This window comes from Saccopteryx bilineata, chromosome 3 (assembly GCF_036850765.1).
Source record: "Saccopteryx bilineata isolate mSacBil1 chromosome 3, mSacBil1_pri_phased_curated, whole genome shotgun sequence".
Taxonomy (NCBI): Eukaryota; Metazoa; Chordata; class Mammalia; order Chiroptera; family Emballonuridae; genus Saccopteryx; species Saccopteryx bilineata.
In genome coordinates, this window is record NC_089492.1 from 83197293 (window position 1) to 83216538 (window position 19246).

Genomic DNA, 19246 nt, shown 5'->3' on the forward strand with positions numbered 1-19246 from the left:
GGTGGCAGAAAGTTGGGGAGCTCCTTTCCTTTCAGACAGGATTGCAAATGATTCAACTACTGGTCTGAAAGCCAGAAACCACATAAAAACAGTCAAGGTCTTGCTAATCTACAATCTGGCCATATCCACAGGGGACCAGTTCACTGTCCCTCAGACCATTGGATAGCCACCACATACAGTGCTCCTCTCACTGACCACCAATGAAAGAGGTGCCCCTTCTGGAAGTGTGGTGGGGGGCCGGATAAATGGCCTCAGGGGGCCGCATGTGGCCCGCGGGCCGTAGTTTGGGGTACACAATGATGATTAAAACATAAAACACTTCTAGGCTAAGATGAATTCTGTCAAAGGCAAACTAATTAGTTATTTTAAAATAAGTTTAACAAGTACCTGATTTATTACTGTGCATTAAGTACATACATAACATTAAGAAAACTTCTACTACTCATTCAGGAGTATTACCTGTGAACCATTCATTTCAAACTAAGCATATCATTCCTTAAACAAAGAAAAATAATCTAGGTCAAACGTGGCCAACAGTTTTTGCCCCTGGGCCAGATTAGAAAGAAAACCTTTTTCACGGGCCGGATGAAATATTAAAATTAAAAAATGTTAAATACAAAAATGATTCATTTAAGTAAACAAAATTTTATTATGTAATTTGTTTATGAATAAATGTGATTGAAAAAATTTTAATATAAAATATTATTTTAGTAAAAATATTTTTAATAAAAATATTACTTTAACAACCTCTTGCAGGGGTTATATCACAAATAAAACAATTATTTCATTTTACAAACAGCCTGGACACGTTTTCAGTTACCAACTGCAGCTATTGTCTATGCTACAATGCCACTTGCTTCAGCACCACTGACCACAAAAATAACAAATTGTTTGACCTTGGGTGCGCACTGGCAAACTCCGCCTAAAAGAATGTGAGTTTCACATCACTGCTAAACATCAAACAATTCATAGAGAGTACAGATGAGTACAAAAGTTGTAAATCTTTATAATGGAATTTTTTTTAAAAATAAAGAAGGATCGCAAATCCATTTGACCAATTATTGGAAGTTAACCCTAGATTAGTCACACGCAGAATTCCTTTCCGCATATCACTATCTTCTTAAATATCTCAATTTCCAATAATCAAAGATGCTTCCGCTTCTGAGTAGCTGAGATTTTAAAGTAGCGGAGAATATTAAAAATTTAATCGCGGGCCGCATAAACTCATTACGGCCCGCAGGCCATATGTTGGCCATGCCTGATCTAGGTCCTGTAATTACTATGCAGACAAAGACTCTGCTTAGAACAATGCCTGGCACATAGGAGCCTTTAATAAATACTTGTTGAATGAACAAATGAGTGAATGAATGAATCTTTGTCTCTTACCAGTTGGGTCTCGGACAGCCTATTCGCCGAGATGTATTCTTACAAATGAGGAGACAATTACAAGGGCATCTAACATATTTCTTCCCTGTTGGGGGATCTTTGATTGGCTAGATAAAGGAAGGAAATACAAACACAGCAAATTAACCAAAGTGCAGATTGCCAAAGCTTGTTTGTATATAAAAAGCAATAATTCCTTAAAAACTAAGGCTAGTGCTACCAAAATACAGTTTAAGGAAAAGTGCATCATAAGTGCTTTTAAATAGCACAGATGTTAGCAAGCATTCCATGAAGTCTGGTGCTATAGAGATTTAATTATGAATCATAGGACACATTTCAGACTTAGTTTGTATGGGTCTTTTGATATTAGAGGAATATTTAATGCACACCAAGAATTGTTTTCCCTTGTTCACAAGACAGGATCACATCTCTATCTGGCCAGATGCAAGCATTTACTGGGTACTTGTACACCTGTCCAGGAAGAGCAAGCCTTTAAGAATAGTGGGGCCCTGACTGGTGGCTCAGTAGACAGAGTGTCGTCCCAGAGTACAGACTATCCAGGTTCAGTTTCTTGTCAGGGCACACAAGAGAAGCAATCATCTGCTTCTCTACCCTCTCCCTACCCGCCATTTCTCTTCCTCTTCCTCTCCCACAGCCAGTGACTTGATTGGTTTCAGTGTGGCCCCAGGTGCTGAGGATAGCTTGGTTGGTCTGAATGCATCAGCCTCGGGCACTAAAAATAGTTCAGTACTCCAGCATCCGCCCAAGATGGGGTCACTGGGGGGATCGCGGTCAGGGTGCATGCAGTAGTCTGCCTCACTATCTCCCTCCTCTCACCTAAAAAAAAAAAGAATAGTGGGCCCTGCCCGGTTAGCTCAGTTAGTTAGAATGTTGTTCCAATACACCGACGCTGTGGGTTCAATCACTGGTCAGGGCACATAAAAATCAATCAGTGAATGGATAAAAAAGTGGAACAAATTGATGTTTCTGTCTACCTGTTTGTCTCTCTCCCCTCTTCTCTCTCTAAAATCAATAAAAATAAAGAATGGTGGGCAAAGAGGAGTATATGACTAATTTGAATTTCACTCACTAGAATAAAAGAAATGCTTTATTTTATGACATCTTTTAACTTAAAAAAATATAGCTTTTAATGCTAGCATTTTTCTTCTTTAATTTTACAATCAATTTGAAAGCAAGAATAAATAACACCAAATAAAATACTTCCTTCACTCTGAGGACTTAAGCTTGTTAAAGTATGTACCCATGATGCACTGAGAGGAACAGAAGGTCACTCCTGGGGCATGCCTGCCGAAATATGTGACCTATATCTAATCATGAGGGAATATTAGGTAAACCCAAATTCAGAAACATTTTACAAAATATCTTGTCTGTAATCTTTAAAAAATGTCAAGGCAATAAAAGACAGGGAAAGAGTAAATTTTAGATAATGGGAGATTAAAGAAACATGATAACCAAATGTAACATGCAATCCTAGATTAACTTCTGGAACAGATTTTTATTTTCAATGGAATAATTGGACAAAGATGAATTAGATAACAAAATTGTATCAATATTAATTTCCTGCATTTGATAATTTTACTATAATTATATAATTGAATGTCTTATTTTTAAAGAAATTTATACTAAAATATTTAGGGGTTGACAAGCACCATGTCTGCAATTACCTTAAAAGATTATGAAAAAAAAAGATAATTTATTTATTTATGGAGAGAAAGCTAAAGTGGCAAAATATTAATATTAGGGAATTGTGTGTGAAGAGCCTATGGAAATTCTCTGTACCATCTACTATTACTTTATAACTTTTTTTAAGTCTCAAACTTATTTTTAAAAGACATTTAAAATTTAAGTAAATAACAATAATAGAAATATATGAAAGTTAGCCATAAGCCAGTTATTATTTATTATCTAGAAAATATGAATATCTAAAATTACAAACATCCAGAATATATACTATCTAAAATATCAAGACAACCAGAACTTGGTTTAATTTTTTATCTCCAAATTTCACCATAAGTAAATGTGTGTGTAGCAAATGACAAGATCTGCTTTTGTATTTTATCCCCACTTCACTTCTAGCCCTTAGTTCCACATCTGCAAAACAAGACAAATGAACTAGAAGATTTCAAGCACCGGCCTCAGACCAGCTCAGGCTACATCTCGCTTATGGTGTGTGAAAGGGGACATGACATGACTGTTTTGCATGAGTTCTCATATTCTTTTTTTTTTTTTTTTTTTTTTTTTTTTGTATTTTTCTGAAGCTGGAAATGGGGAGAGACAGTCAGACAGACTCCCGCATGCGCCCGACCGGGATCCACCCGGCACGCCCACCAGGGGGCGACGCTCTGCCCACCAGGGGGCGATGCTCTGCCCCTCCGGGGCGTCGCTCTGCCGCGACCAGAGCCACTCTAGCGCCTGGGGCAGAGGCCAAGGAGCCATCCCCAGCGCCCGGGCCATCTTTGCTCCAATGGAGCCTTGGCTGCGGGAGGGGAAGAGAGAGACAAAGAGGAAGGAGGGAGTGGGGGTGGAGAAGCAAATGGGCTCTTCTCCTATGTGCTCTGGCCGGGAATCGAACCCAGGTCCCCCGCATGCCAGGCCGACGCTCTACCGCTGAGCTAACCGGCCAGGGCCGAGTTCTAATATTCTTACTTGGCAAAGTAAACTTGTACATTTCAGGCTCTATGCTGGGCACTCTGTCCCTTGTAAACCCCACAGGAACACTATGAAGCAGGCACTATCATTATGATTATACCACTTTTCATGAGAAAACCACAGTTTAGAGAAGTTTCCAAGGATATGTCACTGCTAAGTGGCAGAGTTAGGATTCAAACTCCAGTGCATCAGACTCCAGATCCCAGACTCAACATCAGTTATGCAGCCAGCTTGCTCCACTCTTCTCCAGGACTCCTCAAATTTTCCACTCACTTGTCCTAGAAATCACTTCTCCTTTAACCTTAAATTTTGTATTCTCTAAAGCTTGCTCTCATTTCTCAGCCTTTTGGCTAAGATCAAGTGTAAAACTTGCTCAAGTTTATCCATTTTCTCTCTCTCTCTCTCACATACCCCTACTTCCCTTTCCAATTCTACCTACTGAAATAAAAAGGACTTTGTTAGCTTTGTTTTGTTGTTGTTGTGTGGGTTTTTCTATCACCACAGGAATATCAGGTTCCTCTCAGAGTGGCTGACGTAAGGAGAATGAATCTCAGTAAAACGGAGCTGTTCTGTTCAACCTAGACTTTCTCCAGGGAACCTCCTATTTGCCTAACATTTCATCAATTCATGAATGTAAGACCAAACTACACAAACGCTCGCAAGTCTCATGCTGAAGACTTCTCAAAGACTTTGTTTTCACTTTTCCCTCCCCTGTAATGTTACTGATTTCACACAGGCAGTGTAATTGAATGCATTTTTTAATGAAATATTAATAATTAATTACATTTCTTTATATAACAGGGGTAGTAATATATCATTTTAAGTCCAATTTTCTTTATGTCCGGGAGTAATTTATTTATAGTCAAATCTTGATCCTGTATACACTCATTATTTGTAAGTAGCCAGATTGAAGGTGGGAATTGACTCCACAGTGACTGTGAGATTCCTGCATAAATAACCTCATCCGTTCTGTTAACATCCAAGTGCAAGTACAAAGTTGTAAAACTCCTTTTTTTCTTAAAGAACAAAAATTTGTGTTGGTGGAGTGTTGTGCATTTGGTTTAATATAATTTCAAATCCACCCGTGTTTGAATCCACTTGTTTATGACAAAGAACAAAAACAGGCTGCTTTCAGAAGTTAAGTGTCAAGATATCATCACCTCCTCAGTTGTCATGGAGAAGCACCCATCCTGTCAGCACAGATGCTGAAGGACTAGGTAGAGAAGTAACCATGGCAAGGGGACCTTTAGACTCAAATACTGAGAGTTAGTGAAGACATTGGAGGGCCTCCATTTGGGTAAGGCACACTTTGTCGATCTAAATAGCTCTCGGAATATCTGGAGACATTTGCTCCTGTGTGGCCAAGGTGACCCTTTACTGGGCAGCAGCTCTAAACTGCACACCACCAGTCCTGGGGTGATAACCCACAGAGGAGCCAGCCTGCCCTGCCAACACCAGCGCCTTGGTTCCCTAGCAACATGACCTAGCAGCAAAGGACTTTAATTTTGAAACTGGCAGCTGGAACTCAGGTGAAGCCGGTTCTCCAAGAAAACCAACTCATATAAAAAGGTCCACCTCTATTAAATTTGGACTTTATTTCTTTCATCTCCCTTTGCCTGGAACAATAGTGTGATTAGTCTGTCATTTGTTTGGATTATGCTATTTGTGTACTGGCTTATTAAGAGATATTGTCTTCTAAACTATTGGCTTGTGAAGTTATTCTAATTCCTACAGCAAATCTGTAATAAATCAATTATTGGCAAAGACAGAATCAGTCTCTGAGTATAATTGTGCTGCATCTCCCAAAACAAAAACAAAACACTGGAGAAAAAGGAGAATAAAAATTACTAATATTAAATCCAAGAAAAACTTGAAGGCTGGTATTTTTAAAATTACTATTTAAATTTAACAATTTGTATTTACTTGCCAACTCTAAAGAGTGCTAAGGTGGTTAATGCTAATTAAATTTATTAGTATGTGTTCAACTTAAAATCAGCTGGTTTCATAGGTCTCACTTATGTATCTGACAATAATGTTCTTCAAATGATGTCCTTTATACAAAAGAAATATTTGCAATGGAATATACTGCTTTGTAACTTAAGGTTTTAATTAATGACTTTTATATAAAACATAAAAAGCCCAGTTTCCATGTTTTAAGGTTTTTAGAGATACAATCATCACTGGCTGACTTTTTTATAGACTCTTCTAAAGAGGAAAACATACAAATAACAAAAATTAAATTAATATTTAATTGCAGATTTTGAGAGAAACCAACATTTTAAAAATAAAACCTAACAATAAAAGCAGAAATATATATAATCTAACCAGCACATACTTTGCCATCTTATTACTTGAAATGTAAAATTTTATTTAAAATTTAGTTGTTCTTCCCCAAAGTTTAGTAAAAAGAAAAATTGCCCTTAAATTTTTTGAACACCTCATTAAGTTATTATTAAACAGAAAAAAAATACCAAGCAACCTGTAAATAATTTGGCACAAAAGTCAATAATAAATTCATACTCAGAAAAGCCATTATGATATCCTACAGACATAATATAAGTTTGAATAATTTCTACATAAATACTAAATCCACAATTGTGGTGAGCTTTAGCATAGTTTTATTTTAGTAAAAATCAGAGTGAATTTCACTGTGAGGTGGACAGGCACTGGAGATAACTATAAATAATTGTCAATGGTCAGTCTTTTTTAAGAAAGTAAAGTGGCATTATATTAAACTCATCATGACATTTTTGTGATGAAGTGAGCAGCATCCTTGCATGCTAAAGAGACATACATAGCAGAGAGAGGAAAGAATGGATGGGTGAAGAACCAGGCCTGCCTGTGTCCAGCCCACACCTGTTTTCAGGTAACAACTCCAGAGCACTTCCTTGAAGGCATGACAAATAACAGCTGATAATTTTATTAAAGGAAAGCTCCACTTACTGTGGCTTCATTGCAAACTGTGCACTTAACCACGTGCTGGTGAAGCTTGCCGTCCAGGTTGATGAGCGACTGGCACACGCAACAGTTTATCACTGGAATGCCACCGGTGTCTGGACTGGCAATGGCAGTGTATGGAGGGGGTAGTTCCGCTGAGGAGAGACCAGCCACTGAATCAGTCACACAGGTTAATAGCTGGTTTGAGCATATCAATATTAGAAGTAATGCAGGAAACTATTAGACATATCCATGTTCTTTTAGTTATGTGTTTAAAGCTAGCCAATTCATCGTCGTTTCAGAGCACCTGGGTCTGTCTTGTGAGGTTAAATAATTCCTAACTGATAAAATCCAAATCATTTTGCCAAGGTCTGTCCCAATGACCCAGTTCTCATTTACAAACCTGTACTCCAAATATCCCCTGCATTCCTGTGCAAACCCATAGAGCATGTATAGAAAAGTGATGATTCTTGCCAAAAGTAAAAGTCTTACACTGATGATCTGACCACCGATTAATAGTTAATAGTCAGTGAAATCAGAATTTTTAAAGACTGTATTTCCCCATGAATAAGACACTCCCATACATAAGACGCACCTTAATTTTGGAGCCCAAAATTTGAAAAAAAATATTACATAAAGTTATTGAACTCAAGTTTTATTCATCAGAAAATTCATACCACTCCTCATCACTGTCAAAACTCCCACTGTCCTCATCTGTGTCTAATGACGAATCACTGTCTTCATATATGGCCTCATCCTCAGTTTCATCAATGGTATTTGAAATGTCACACTTCTTAAATGACTGGACAACCATCTCAATCTTGATATTATCCCAGGATCTTTTCCCCCGGGTACAAATTTCTCCCATAGTTGGTTTCTTCTGGTGTCAAATTGTCCCCAGAAGACTTCATCCTTGGTTCCATTTGCCTCTCACGGCAGCTTTGAAGGGTTTGTTAATGCTGACATCAAGTGGTTGAGGCTGGGATGTCAAGCCTCCAGGTATGACGGCAAGTTTTTTTCTTCCTCTGCAGCCATCTTCTTTGTTTTTTGTTATGTGTGCCCTGAACTGATCAAGCACCAATAGGGTAGGTTTGTGTAAGAGCACACCTGACCTCCTTCTCCAAACTTTCTCAAACCAGATCGTCATCCCATCCTGATCTATCCAACCCTTGTCATGAACATGGACAATCACTCCTTGAGGAATGTCTTCTTTTGGCATTGTTTTGTGTTTGAAAATCAGCACAGGGGCAGCTTGGTTCCATCAGCACAACAAGCTAGAACTGTATAATGGCTCTTTTCGTGTCCACTTGTCTTCACAGTTACAATTTTCACCTCCTTCTTATCAACAGTTCTGTTACTTGGGACATCAAATTGAAGGGGACTTTGTCCATATTTGCAATCTGTCCCAACTCAAACTGATGTGTCTTCTGAAATTGAATGACAAAACAATAAAATTCAAGGATCTTCTGCTCATAGCTTTCAGGCATCTTTTGGGCAAGGCTGGTACATGTATGCATGCTTAGTCCATTCTGTTCCATGAACCTGAAGTATTATACAAATTGTGTCCTCCTTTGAAATCAGTAACTTCTTAGTGACGTCACGGAAATGGCGCCGTGAGCAGCGCGTCCGACAGCTCTCCCCTAAATCACAACAAATTTATCAACTAGAAACAGAAAAATTTATCCTCGGAGCATTCCGCAGTTCCACACAAACTGATAGCGAAAGGACTGTTATCACTTGAATCTGAGAGACGAGGGTGTGGAGGAATCTACCACAGGGACATTCTTTCAAACCGCAAGGAAGTGCGCCTGTGGTGAGTCAGCCCATATACTTGGGAACCGCGAGCCACCTCGAGCGGCCGCCGCGAGCCGCCGCGAGCAGCCACGCGCGCGCCCGGTCCGGTTGAGCACCGCTGACGTTCCCAGCGGCCCGCACACTGCGAGTGGGGGTCGCCGGCCACCGGTGCCCGGAGCGCCCCATTCGCGGGCGTGCCTTGGGCATTCCACGCGCCCAGGGCGCCCTGCTGGCCCGCACACCCAGGGGGCTCCATTATCCTGCGCCGGGTGCGGTCCAGCCCCCAGCGGCGGGGCGAGCGGGAGAGGCTTGGGAGATTCTCTCCGTGGGCGGGGCACCTCACCCAGCCATTCAAGCTAACAATCAAGTGTTGGGGGAGGGGCGTGCGCAGGCAGCCTAAAATACCTTCGGAAGCACAGCTGCGACCCAATCACTGAAATTAGCTTAACCCATGAAATCTGTGCACCCTCGGTTCTAATTGATAAGATCTCTCTCAGTTCAGCGATCCAAGACAAGAGGCGTGATATTTTTTAGTGCCTCTCGCTAAAGGGGCGGGGGCAACTTCTGATTGATAGAGCCTCCATATTCAGGGATAAACGCTAACAAGAAGGACTTGGCAGATAATAAGGTCTATACTACACTAGTCGTAAGCAGAGACTAGTGCCTCTTCTTCCCTGCAAAAACAGGCTACAAAGTGTGGAAAGCCTGGGTTGAGAGGTCCAACTAAATGATAGGCACTGAACAGTCACCTTGACAACAATTGACTCCCACCCCCGCCTGATTACACTGGAGGCCCTGACTGTCAGAGCCTTTCCCAAAGCCTTGCACTGAGTGGGGATAGAGTGGGGATTTCCCAGCTCTTTGAGCCTCTTACTCCCCAGGCAGAAGCAGTTGCAGCCTTATAGCTGGATCACCAGGCTGCTAATTCAGAAAGGGGGGACTAGGAGAGAGAATCCAGGAAAGCAAACTCTCTCATCGTTGGACCCTGCAAACGCCAACAAGCCTTTACTTCCAGCAAGACTAAAGCCAATTATATGACATTGCCATAGAATCCCATCAACTGCAAATCCCTACCTAAGAGTGACACAGGGGCAGAGCCTGGGGTACAGAGTCACCGACCAGGAAGAGGGAGAGAAAAGAAAAAGGAAGAAGTTAACCTCTCAAAATCAAGAAAAATCCACAGACTTTACAACTTGATCCACTAATTTTTTGTTGTTGTTGTTGTTGTTTGTTTCTTCTATCTTTTTGCCTTTATTTCCTCCACCTCGGTCCTTCTATTCTCTGCCCATCCTATGCTTCCCCTTTCTTGAACTACACTACCCATGAGTGTTGCATTTTATTTTTCTTCTTTATCCTCACCCTCCTTTAAGGTTATACTCCAAAACACTTAACTCTCACTCTCTCCTCTTTTGTTTTGTTTTTTTTTTGTCTTGCTTTATTTTGTTTTTTTGTCTTCCTATTTTATTTCTTCCTTCGTTTTTCTCTTTTTCTTATTTTTTCCTTTCTATTCGTTTTTTCTTTTCTCATTTTACTTTCCTCCCATATAATCCTCAGTCACGAACAAATTAGTTAATTTGGGACTCAAGGCTTTTTTTTGGCTTTATTTCTCTTTTTTGCTTTTGTTTTTATTTTTTTTTTCTTGTTTGTTTATTTTTGTGGCATTTTGGGTCCTACCAACCCAAGGTCTCCATTGTATTTAGTCTTCGCTCCACTTAATACAACAGATTTTTACTTATTATTTTTATTTTTTCTTCTTTATTATTCTTTTTTGGTCCTTTTTTCTGGTTCCCTCTTATCCCTCTCATTATATCTCTTAGTTGACCATCACTTACAAGCAAATCATCTTATGCTTGTCTAAGATTTTCTTCCTTTTTTTTTGCATTTAGTAGGTCCCTACTCCCTTTTTTTTGCCCCTTGAACTCTTCACCCCAAATCAGGCCCTCCATTATAGGCACGATATTTCCCTGAGGAGGGGAGAGGAGGGAAAGAGAAGAAAGAAAAAAGGGGGAAATAATAAATTATTACTGTTTTTTTTGTGGGGTGTTTTACCTTTTTTATTTTATTTATTTTTTTTTTTTACTTTTTATTCTTTATTAATTCTAATTAGTGCTATCAATAAGACCACCCTCAGATGCCGATAAGAAAGAGGAAATCGAATATTATGGATACAAAAGAAAGAGAGGTAACACAAATAGATGTGGAAAAATCTATGGAGAAAAGACTTAACATATTGGAAGCCTTGGAGCTAAATGACAGAGAATTTAAAATAGAAATCTTAAAAATACTCAGAGATATACAAGAAAACACAGAAAGGCAATATAGGGAGATCAGAAAACAACTCAATGAACACAAAGAATATATTACCAAGGAAATTGAAACTATAAAAACAAATCAAACAGAAATGAAAAACTCAATTCACGAGCTGAAAAACGAGGTAACAAGCTTAGCTAACAGAACAGCCCAGATTGAAGATAGGATTAGTGAAATAGAAGACAAACAACTTGAGGCACAACAGAGAGAAGAAGAAAGAGACTCAAAAATAATAAAAAACGAGAAAGCCCTACAGGAATTGTCTGACTCCATCAGAAAGAATAACATAAGAATAATAGGTATATCAGAGGGAGAAGAGAAAGAAAATGGAATGGAGAATATACTCAAATAAATAATAGACGAGAACTTCCCAAGCCTGTGGAAGGAATTAAAGCCTCAAATTCAAGAAGCAAACAGAACACCAAGTTTTCTTAACCCCAACAAACCCACTCCAAGGCACATCATAATAAAGATGACACAAACCAATGACAAAGAAAAAATTCTCAAGGCAGCCAGGGAAAAGAAGAGTACAACATATAAAGGAAGGCCTATTAGATTATCATCAGATTTCTCAACAGAAACTCTACAAGCTAGAAGAGAGTGGACCCCAATATTTAAAGCCCTGAAAGAAAGGAACTTTCAGCCAAGAATACTATACCCATCAAAGCTATCCTTCAAGTATGAAGGAGATATAAAAACATTCACAAATACAGAAAAGATGAGAGAATTTATCAACAGAAAGCCCCCACTCCAGGAAATACTAAAGGGGGTTTTCCAACCAGATTCAAAGAACAAAAGAAAACAACACCACAAGTAACAGCTCCACCAAGAACACAATAAAACCAAACTTAAACTGTGACAACAAAGGAAAAAAAGGGGGGAGAGGATGGAGATTAACAGTAGCAAAGGATGATGAAGTGCAGAAATACTTATAAGATAGGGTACTACAATGAATATGGTAGGTACCCTTTTCATTACTTAATGGTAACCACCCTTAAAAAAACCACCACAAAAACACTTGACTTAAAAAAGGTAGCAACAGAGGAAAGAAGTATGGAACACAAACAAACAAAAACAAATGATAGAAAAACAAAAGAGAAGAATCAAACTAGATACAAAACTAACAGAAAGCAATTTATAAAATGGCAGTAGGGAACCCACAAGTGTCAATAATTACACTAAATGTAAATGGATTAAACTTACCAATAAAAAGACACAGAGTAGCAGAATGGATTAAAAAAGAAAATCCAACTATATGCTGCCTATAAGAAACACATCTAAGCAACAAGAATAAAAACAAATTCAAAGTGAAAGGCTGGAAAACAATACTCCAAGCAAACAACACCCAAAAAAAAGCAGGCGTAGCAATACTCATATCTAATAATGCTGACTACAAAACAGAAAAAGTACTCAGAGACAAAAATGGTCATTTCATAATGATTAAGGGGAAGTTGAATCAAGAAGACATAACAATCCTTAATATATATGCACCAAACCAAGGAGCACCAAAATATATAAGACAGCTACTTATTGACCTTAAAACAAAAACTAACAAAAATACAATCATACTTGGAGACCTCAATACACCGCTGACGGCTCTAGATCGGTCATCCAAACAGAGAATCAATAAAGATATAGTGGCCTTAAATGAAATACTAGAACACCTGGATATAATAGACATCTACAGGACACTTCATCCCAAAGCGACAGAGTATACATTTTTCTCTAGTGTACATGGAACATTCTCAAGAATTGACCATATGTTGGGCCACAAAGAAAATATCAGCAAATTTAGAAAAATTGAAATTGTACCAAGCATATTTTCTGATCATAAAGCCTTGAAACTAGAATTCAACTGCAAAAAAGAGGGGGAAAAACCCACAAAAATTTGGAAACTAAACAACATACTTCTAAAAAATGAATGGGTCAAAGAAGAAATAAGCGCAGAAATCAAAAGATATATACAGACTAATGAAAATGAAAATACGACATATCAGAATCTCTGGGATGCAGCAAAAGCAGTAATAAGAGGAAAGTTCATATCACTTCAGGCCTATATGAACAAACAAGAGAGAGCCGAAGTAAACCACTTAACTTCACACCTTAAGGAACTAGAAAAAGAAGAACAAAGACAACCCAAAACCAGCCGAAGAAAGGAGATAATAAAAATCAGAGCAGAAATAAATAAAATAGAGAACAGAAAAACTATAGAAAAAATCAATAAAACAAGGAGCTGGTTCTTTGAAAAGATCAACAAAATTGACAAACCCTTGGCAAGACTCACCAAGGAAAAAAGACACAGGACTCAAATAAATAAAATCCAAAATGAGAGAGGAGAGATCACCACAGACATCATAGATATACAAAGAATTATTGTAGAATACTATGAAAAATTATATGCCACCAAATACAACAATCTAGAAGAAATGGATAAATTCCTAGAACAATACAACCTTCCTAGACTGAGTCATGAAGAAGCAGAAAGCCTAAACAGACCAATCAGCAGGGAGGAAATAGAAAAAACTATTAAAAATCTCCCCAAAAATAAAAGTCCAGGCCCAGACGGTTATACTAGTGAATTCTATCAAACATTCAAAGAAGACTTGGTTCCTATTCTACTCAAAGTCTTCCAAAAAATTGAAGAAGAAGCAATACTTCCAAACACATTTTATGAGGCCAACATAACCCTCATACCAAAACCTGGCAAGGATGGCACAAAGAAAGAAAACTACAGACCAATATCTCTAATGAATACAGATGCTAAAATACTAAACAAAATACTGGCAAACCGAATACAACAACATATTAAAAAAATAATACATCATGATCAAGTGGGATTCATCCCAGAATCTCAAGGATGGTTCAACATACGCAAAACGGTTAACGTAATACACCATATCAACAAAACAAAGAACAAAAACCACATGATCTTATCAATAGATGCAGAAAAGGCTTTTGATAAAATACAACACAATTTTATGCTTAAGACTCTCAACAAAATGGGTATAGAAGGAAAATATCTCAACATGATAAAGGCCATATATGATAAACCATCAGCCAACATCCTATTAAACGGCATAAAACTGAGGACTTTCTACCTTAAATCAGGAACAAGACAGGGTTGTCCACTCTCTCCACTCTTATTCAACGTGGTGCTAGAAGTTCTGGCCAGAGCAATCAGACAAGACAAAGAAATAAAAGGCATCCATATCGGAAAAGAAGAAGTAAAGCTATCACTTTTTGCTGATGATATGATCCTATACATCGAAAACCCGAAGGACTCCACAAAAAGATTATTAGAAACAATAAACCAATACAGTAAGGTCGCAGGATACAAAATTAACATACAAAAGTCCATAGCCTTTCTATATGCCAACAATGAAATATTAGAAAACGAACTCAAAAAAATAATCCCCTTCACGATTGCAACAAAAAAAATAAAATACCTAGGAATAAACATAACGAAGAACGTAAAGGACCTATATAATGAAAATTACAAAGCATTGTTAAGGGAAATCGAAAAAGATACAATGAGATGGAAAAATATTCCTTGTTCTTGGATAGGAAGAATAAATATAATCAAAATGGCCATATTACCCAAAGCAATATACAAATTTAATGCAATTCCCATCAAAATCCCTATGAGATTTTTTAAAGAAATGGAACAAAAAATCATCAGATTTATATGGAACTATAAAAAACCCCGAATAGCCAAAACAATCCTAAGGAAGAAGAATGAAGCTGGGGGCATTACAATACCTGACTTTAAACTATATTATAGGGCCACGATAATCAAAACAGCATGGTATTGGCAAAAAAATAGACACTCCGACCAATGGAACAGAATAGAAAGCCCAGAAATAAAACCACATATATATGGTCAAATAATCTTTGATAAAGGGACCAACAACACACAATGGAGAAAAGAAAGCCTCTTCAACAAATGGTGTTGGGAAAACTGGAAAGCCACATGCAAAAGAATGAAACTCGACTACAGCCTGTCCCCGTGTACTAAAATTAATTCAAAATGGATCAAAGAACTAAATATAAGACCTGAAACAATAAAGTACATAGAAGAAGACATAGGTACTAAAATCATGGACCTGGGTTTTAAAGAACATTTTATGAACTTGACTCCAATGGCAAGAGAAGTGAAGGCAAAGATAAATGAATGGGACTACATCAGAATTAAAAGTTTTTGCTCAGCAAGAGAAACTGATATCAAAATAAACAGACAGCCAACTATATGGGAACTGATATTTTCAAACGACAGCTCAGATAAGGGCCTAATATCCAAAATTTACAAAGAACTCATAAAACTCAACAACAAACAAACAAACAATCCAATAAAAAAAATGGGAAGAAGACATGAACAGACACTTCTCCCAGGAAGAGATACAAATGGCCAACAGATATATGAAAAGATGCTCAGCTTCATTAGTTATTAGAGAAATGCAAATCAAAACTACAATGAGATACCACCTCACTCCTGTTAGATTAGCTATTATCAACAAGACGGGTAATAGCAAATGTTGGAGAGGCTGTGGAGAAAAAGGAACCCTCATTCACTGTTGGTGGGACTGTAAAGTAGTACAACCATTATGGACGAAAGTATGGTGGTTCCTCAAAAAACTGCAAATAGAACTACCTTATGACCCAGCAATCCCTCTACTGGGTATATACCCCAAAACCTCAGAAACAATGATACGTGAAGACACATGTAGCCCCATGTTCATCGCAGCACTGTTCACAGTGGCCAAGACATGGAAACAACCAAAAAGCCCTTCAATAGAAGACTGGATAAAGAAGATGTGGCACATATACACTATGGAATACTACTCAGCCATAAGAAATGATGACATCAGATCATTTACAGCAAAATGGTGGGATCTTGATAACATTATAAGGAGTGAAATAAGTAAATCAGAAAAAAACAAGAACTACATGATTCCATACATTGGTGGAACATAAAAATGAGACTAAGAGACATGGACAAGAGTGTGGTGGTTACCATGGGTGGGGGGGGAGGGAGGACATGGGAGGGAGGGAGGGAGAGAGTTAGGGGGAGGGGGAGGGGCACAGAGAACTAGATAGAGGGTGACGGAGGACAATCTGACTTTGGGCGAGGGGTTTGCAACATAATTTGATGACAAAATAACCTAGACATGTTTTCTTTGAATATATGTACCCTGATTTATTAATGTCATCCCATTACCATTAATAAAAATTTATTAAAAAAAAAAAAAAAATCAGTAACTTCTTTTTCATCAGCAATTCTTCTTGCCTCATGCTGAACCATCTTTGTGGACACAGAAATTCCACTTGTCCTTTGTTCTTCAATTCATATCTTCAATTTTCTATCTAAATCAGGCCATTTTGCCGACTTGTCTCTCATGGCCTTCTTCTGCAGTGGCGTTTCCAGTAGGGTTTCTTCTTCCCGTAGCCAGGCTCAGATTGATTTCTTAGTTGGAGAAGGACCAAACTTATGTTCAGCAGCACAAGTTCCACTCACTTTTGCAAACTGGATCACTTTTAACTTGAATTCAGCACTGTAGGAAAATCTTTTCTGAGCCGTTTCTCGGCAGAACATGGCAAAACATAACCTACTGTAATATACCAGTAATAAGTGCGAAACAAGGACCACGAAGACAACAAGTGTGAAAAAGCAGGAAATGCAAGTAAAAAAATCTACAACCACTGTATAAGACACATACAATTTTTAGATCCCAAATTTTTCAAGAATGGGTATGTCTTATACATGGGGAAATACGGTAGCTTATAAACATATAAATAGTGTAGCAGTCATGCTGGGCTTAATACTAGAGCCAGTTTAATAACTGCTGGCTATGACAAACAAGATGGTTTTGGTGTCAGCCAAGGAAACACAAAAATGAACCCAGGAAAAATAAACGTATCTATATATATGCAACAAACCAATTAGGATGGAACCACGTTAATTTCAGACACAAAACAGAAATGAACTTAATTTTTTTGTCTAAAATTTTTACTTACCATTAACAATCTAAGAATTTCACTAAAACATGAGTAAACAATATGATGTTTGGGATCCAGTTTAACAACTCCAAGAAAAATATGAAGAAATAAATGAAAACAAGAGTAGCAAAATGTTGATAATTGATGAATATAATGATATAGAAGTTCATTTTGTTCCTTACTACTTTTGTGTGTGCTTGAAAATTCTCAGAATACAAAGACACGCACACGCAGGCGCGCGCACACACACACACATACATACATACACTGTTTTTTTTATAGTCCTAAGGTTGACTGATTGGGTTAAGATCAGAAACCCAGCTATGGAATTATATTTATATATTTGTCATGAAAGTCTGACAAAAGTGATATAGATGTATTTGTCCATAATGTGACTTCTAAAGGGGACCCCTAACCTCCCCTTCTGTCAGTTTCTCAATTGTAAGCAGAAGAGAAACTTTCAATGTAAAGTATTGTCTTAGCATGACTAGAAATGGATACACGTAATGTATGATGGAAGTCCCACAATAAAGTACTGATATTTCAAAGGGCTCCTATGACACTGTAAAATATAATCAAAATAGCTAATCATGAAAAGAGCTACTTTTTTGTGTGTGACAGAGATAGAGTAACAAGTAAAAAGAGAGAGAGATGAGAAGCATCAACTCCTCATTGCAGCACCTTAGTTGTTCATTGATTGCTTTCTCATATGTGTCTTGACCAGAGGGCTCCAGCAGAGCGAGTGACCCCTTGCTCAAGCCAGGGACCATGGCGTCATATCTAGCATCCCACTCTCAAGTCGGCAACCCCACACTCAAGCTAGTGAGCCCACGCTCACGCTGGTGACCTCAGAGTTTCGAACCTGGATCTTGTGCATCCCAGACCAACGATCTATCCACTGTGCCACCGCCTGGTCAAGTGAAAAAGAACTACTTTTGAAGTAGACATTTTCTATCCACTGGATTGGATTCTGAACTGTGAGATTTTAAAATGAGGTAGAGCAAATCACATTATAGTATACTTAAAATTCACAAATTACCACCTGGCATCATTGCAGTTTATCATGTAGATTCTTTCAGTTTTGCACAAGATTAGCAACAAGTGCTAGTCATTTAAATAACCCACGACAAGCTGAATTTGTGCAGCAGCCATGTCTGTGCATTGGCCACTCTGGGCTGACAATATGCACACATTTCTACGAGGCTTATACCAAAGCACTGCCAAACACTGAACCTGAAAAGAAGCTATAGGTGTCTGAACTTTTAAAAACAGCTTTAAGTCTGACCAGGCAGTGGCACAGTGGATAGAGTGTCAGACTGGGACGCAGAGGACCCAGGTTTGAAACCCCGAGGTCGCTGGCTTGAGCTCAGGCTCACCCAGCTTGAGTGTGGGCTCATTAGCTTGAGCAAGGGGTCACTGGCTTGAGTGTGGGATCATAGACATGATCCCATGGTCGCTGGCGTGAAGCCCAAGGTTGCTGGCTTGAGCAAGGAGTCACTTGCTCTGCTGTAGCCCCCCCTCCCCGTCAAAGCACATATGGGAAAGCAATTAATGAAGAACTAAGGTGCCACAATGAAGAATTGATGCTTCTCATCTCTCTCCTTTCATGCCTATCTGCCTCTATCACACACAAAAAAAAAAGCTTTAAGTTTTTTAAAGAATTTGTGGTTGATCCAGGGTGACTGGTACTGTATTAATCAAGAAGACAAAACAGGTGAAAGAAACAAGGAGTCAGCACAGACTGTACCCATCATATGTGGCAGAGGAGATGATCAGACCTCGGATCTCAATAAGGAAGCATGGTCCTGGTGGAGAATGTACACTTCCCAGTGTGTAATAAGTATCATTGATAAGGTGACCAATTGTCCTCCTTTAGGGAGGACAGTCCTTCTTTAGTAAGTTCCATCCTCCCTCAAAAAGTGTCCTCCTATATGTCCTCCTTTTTGATATTGGAAGACTAATCTGTAAATGTCCGTATTCCATCAATGCAGCGTTGATCCATTGCATGTGATGTGACGTATTTGTATCTAAATGAGTACTTTTTTCTTATAATTATTATTAATAATTAATAGGCATGTAAGCATAATTACAATATAAAATATTACAAATGTTTTTATTATGATTTATCATATTATAGTGTATTATTGTTGCAATGAAT

The 19246-nt window shown here is 38.3% G+C and overlaps 1 protein-coding gene across 3 annotated transcripts in view; it reads right to left on the reverse strand.

Moving 5' to 3' along the window:
• PIP4P2 (phosphatidylinositol-4,5-bisphosphate 4-phosphatase 2) overlaps window positions 1-19246 on the reverse strand; it is a 59423-nt gene that overhangs the window by 26145 nt on the left and 14032 nt on the right. For all 3 annotated transcript variants that reach the window (XM_066264703.1, XM_066264701.1, XM_066264702.1), the window contains exons 2-3: window positions 6997-7145; window positions 1387-1493 (exon numbers count right to left, since the gene is read on the reverse strand). In XM_066264703.1, the coding sequence (XP_066120800.1) occupies window positions 1387-1493; window positions 6997-7145 (256 nt within the window). The remainder of the gene's footprint in view (window positions 1-1386; window positions 1494-6996; window positions 7146-19246) is intronic.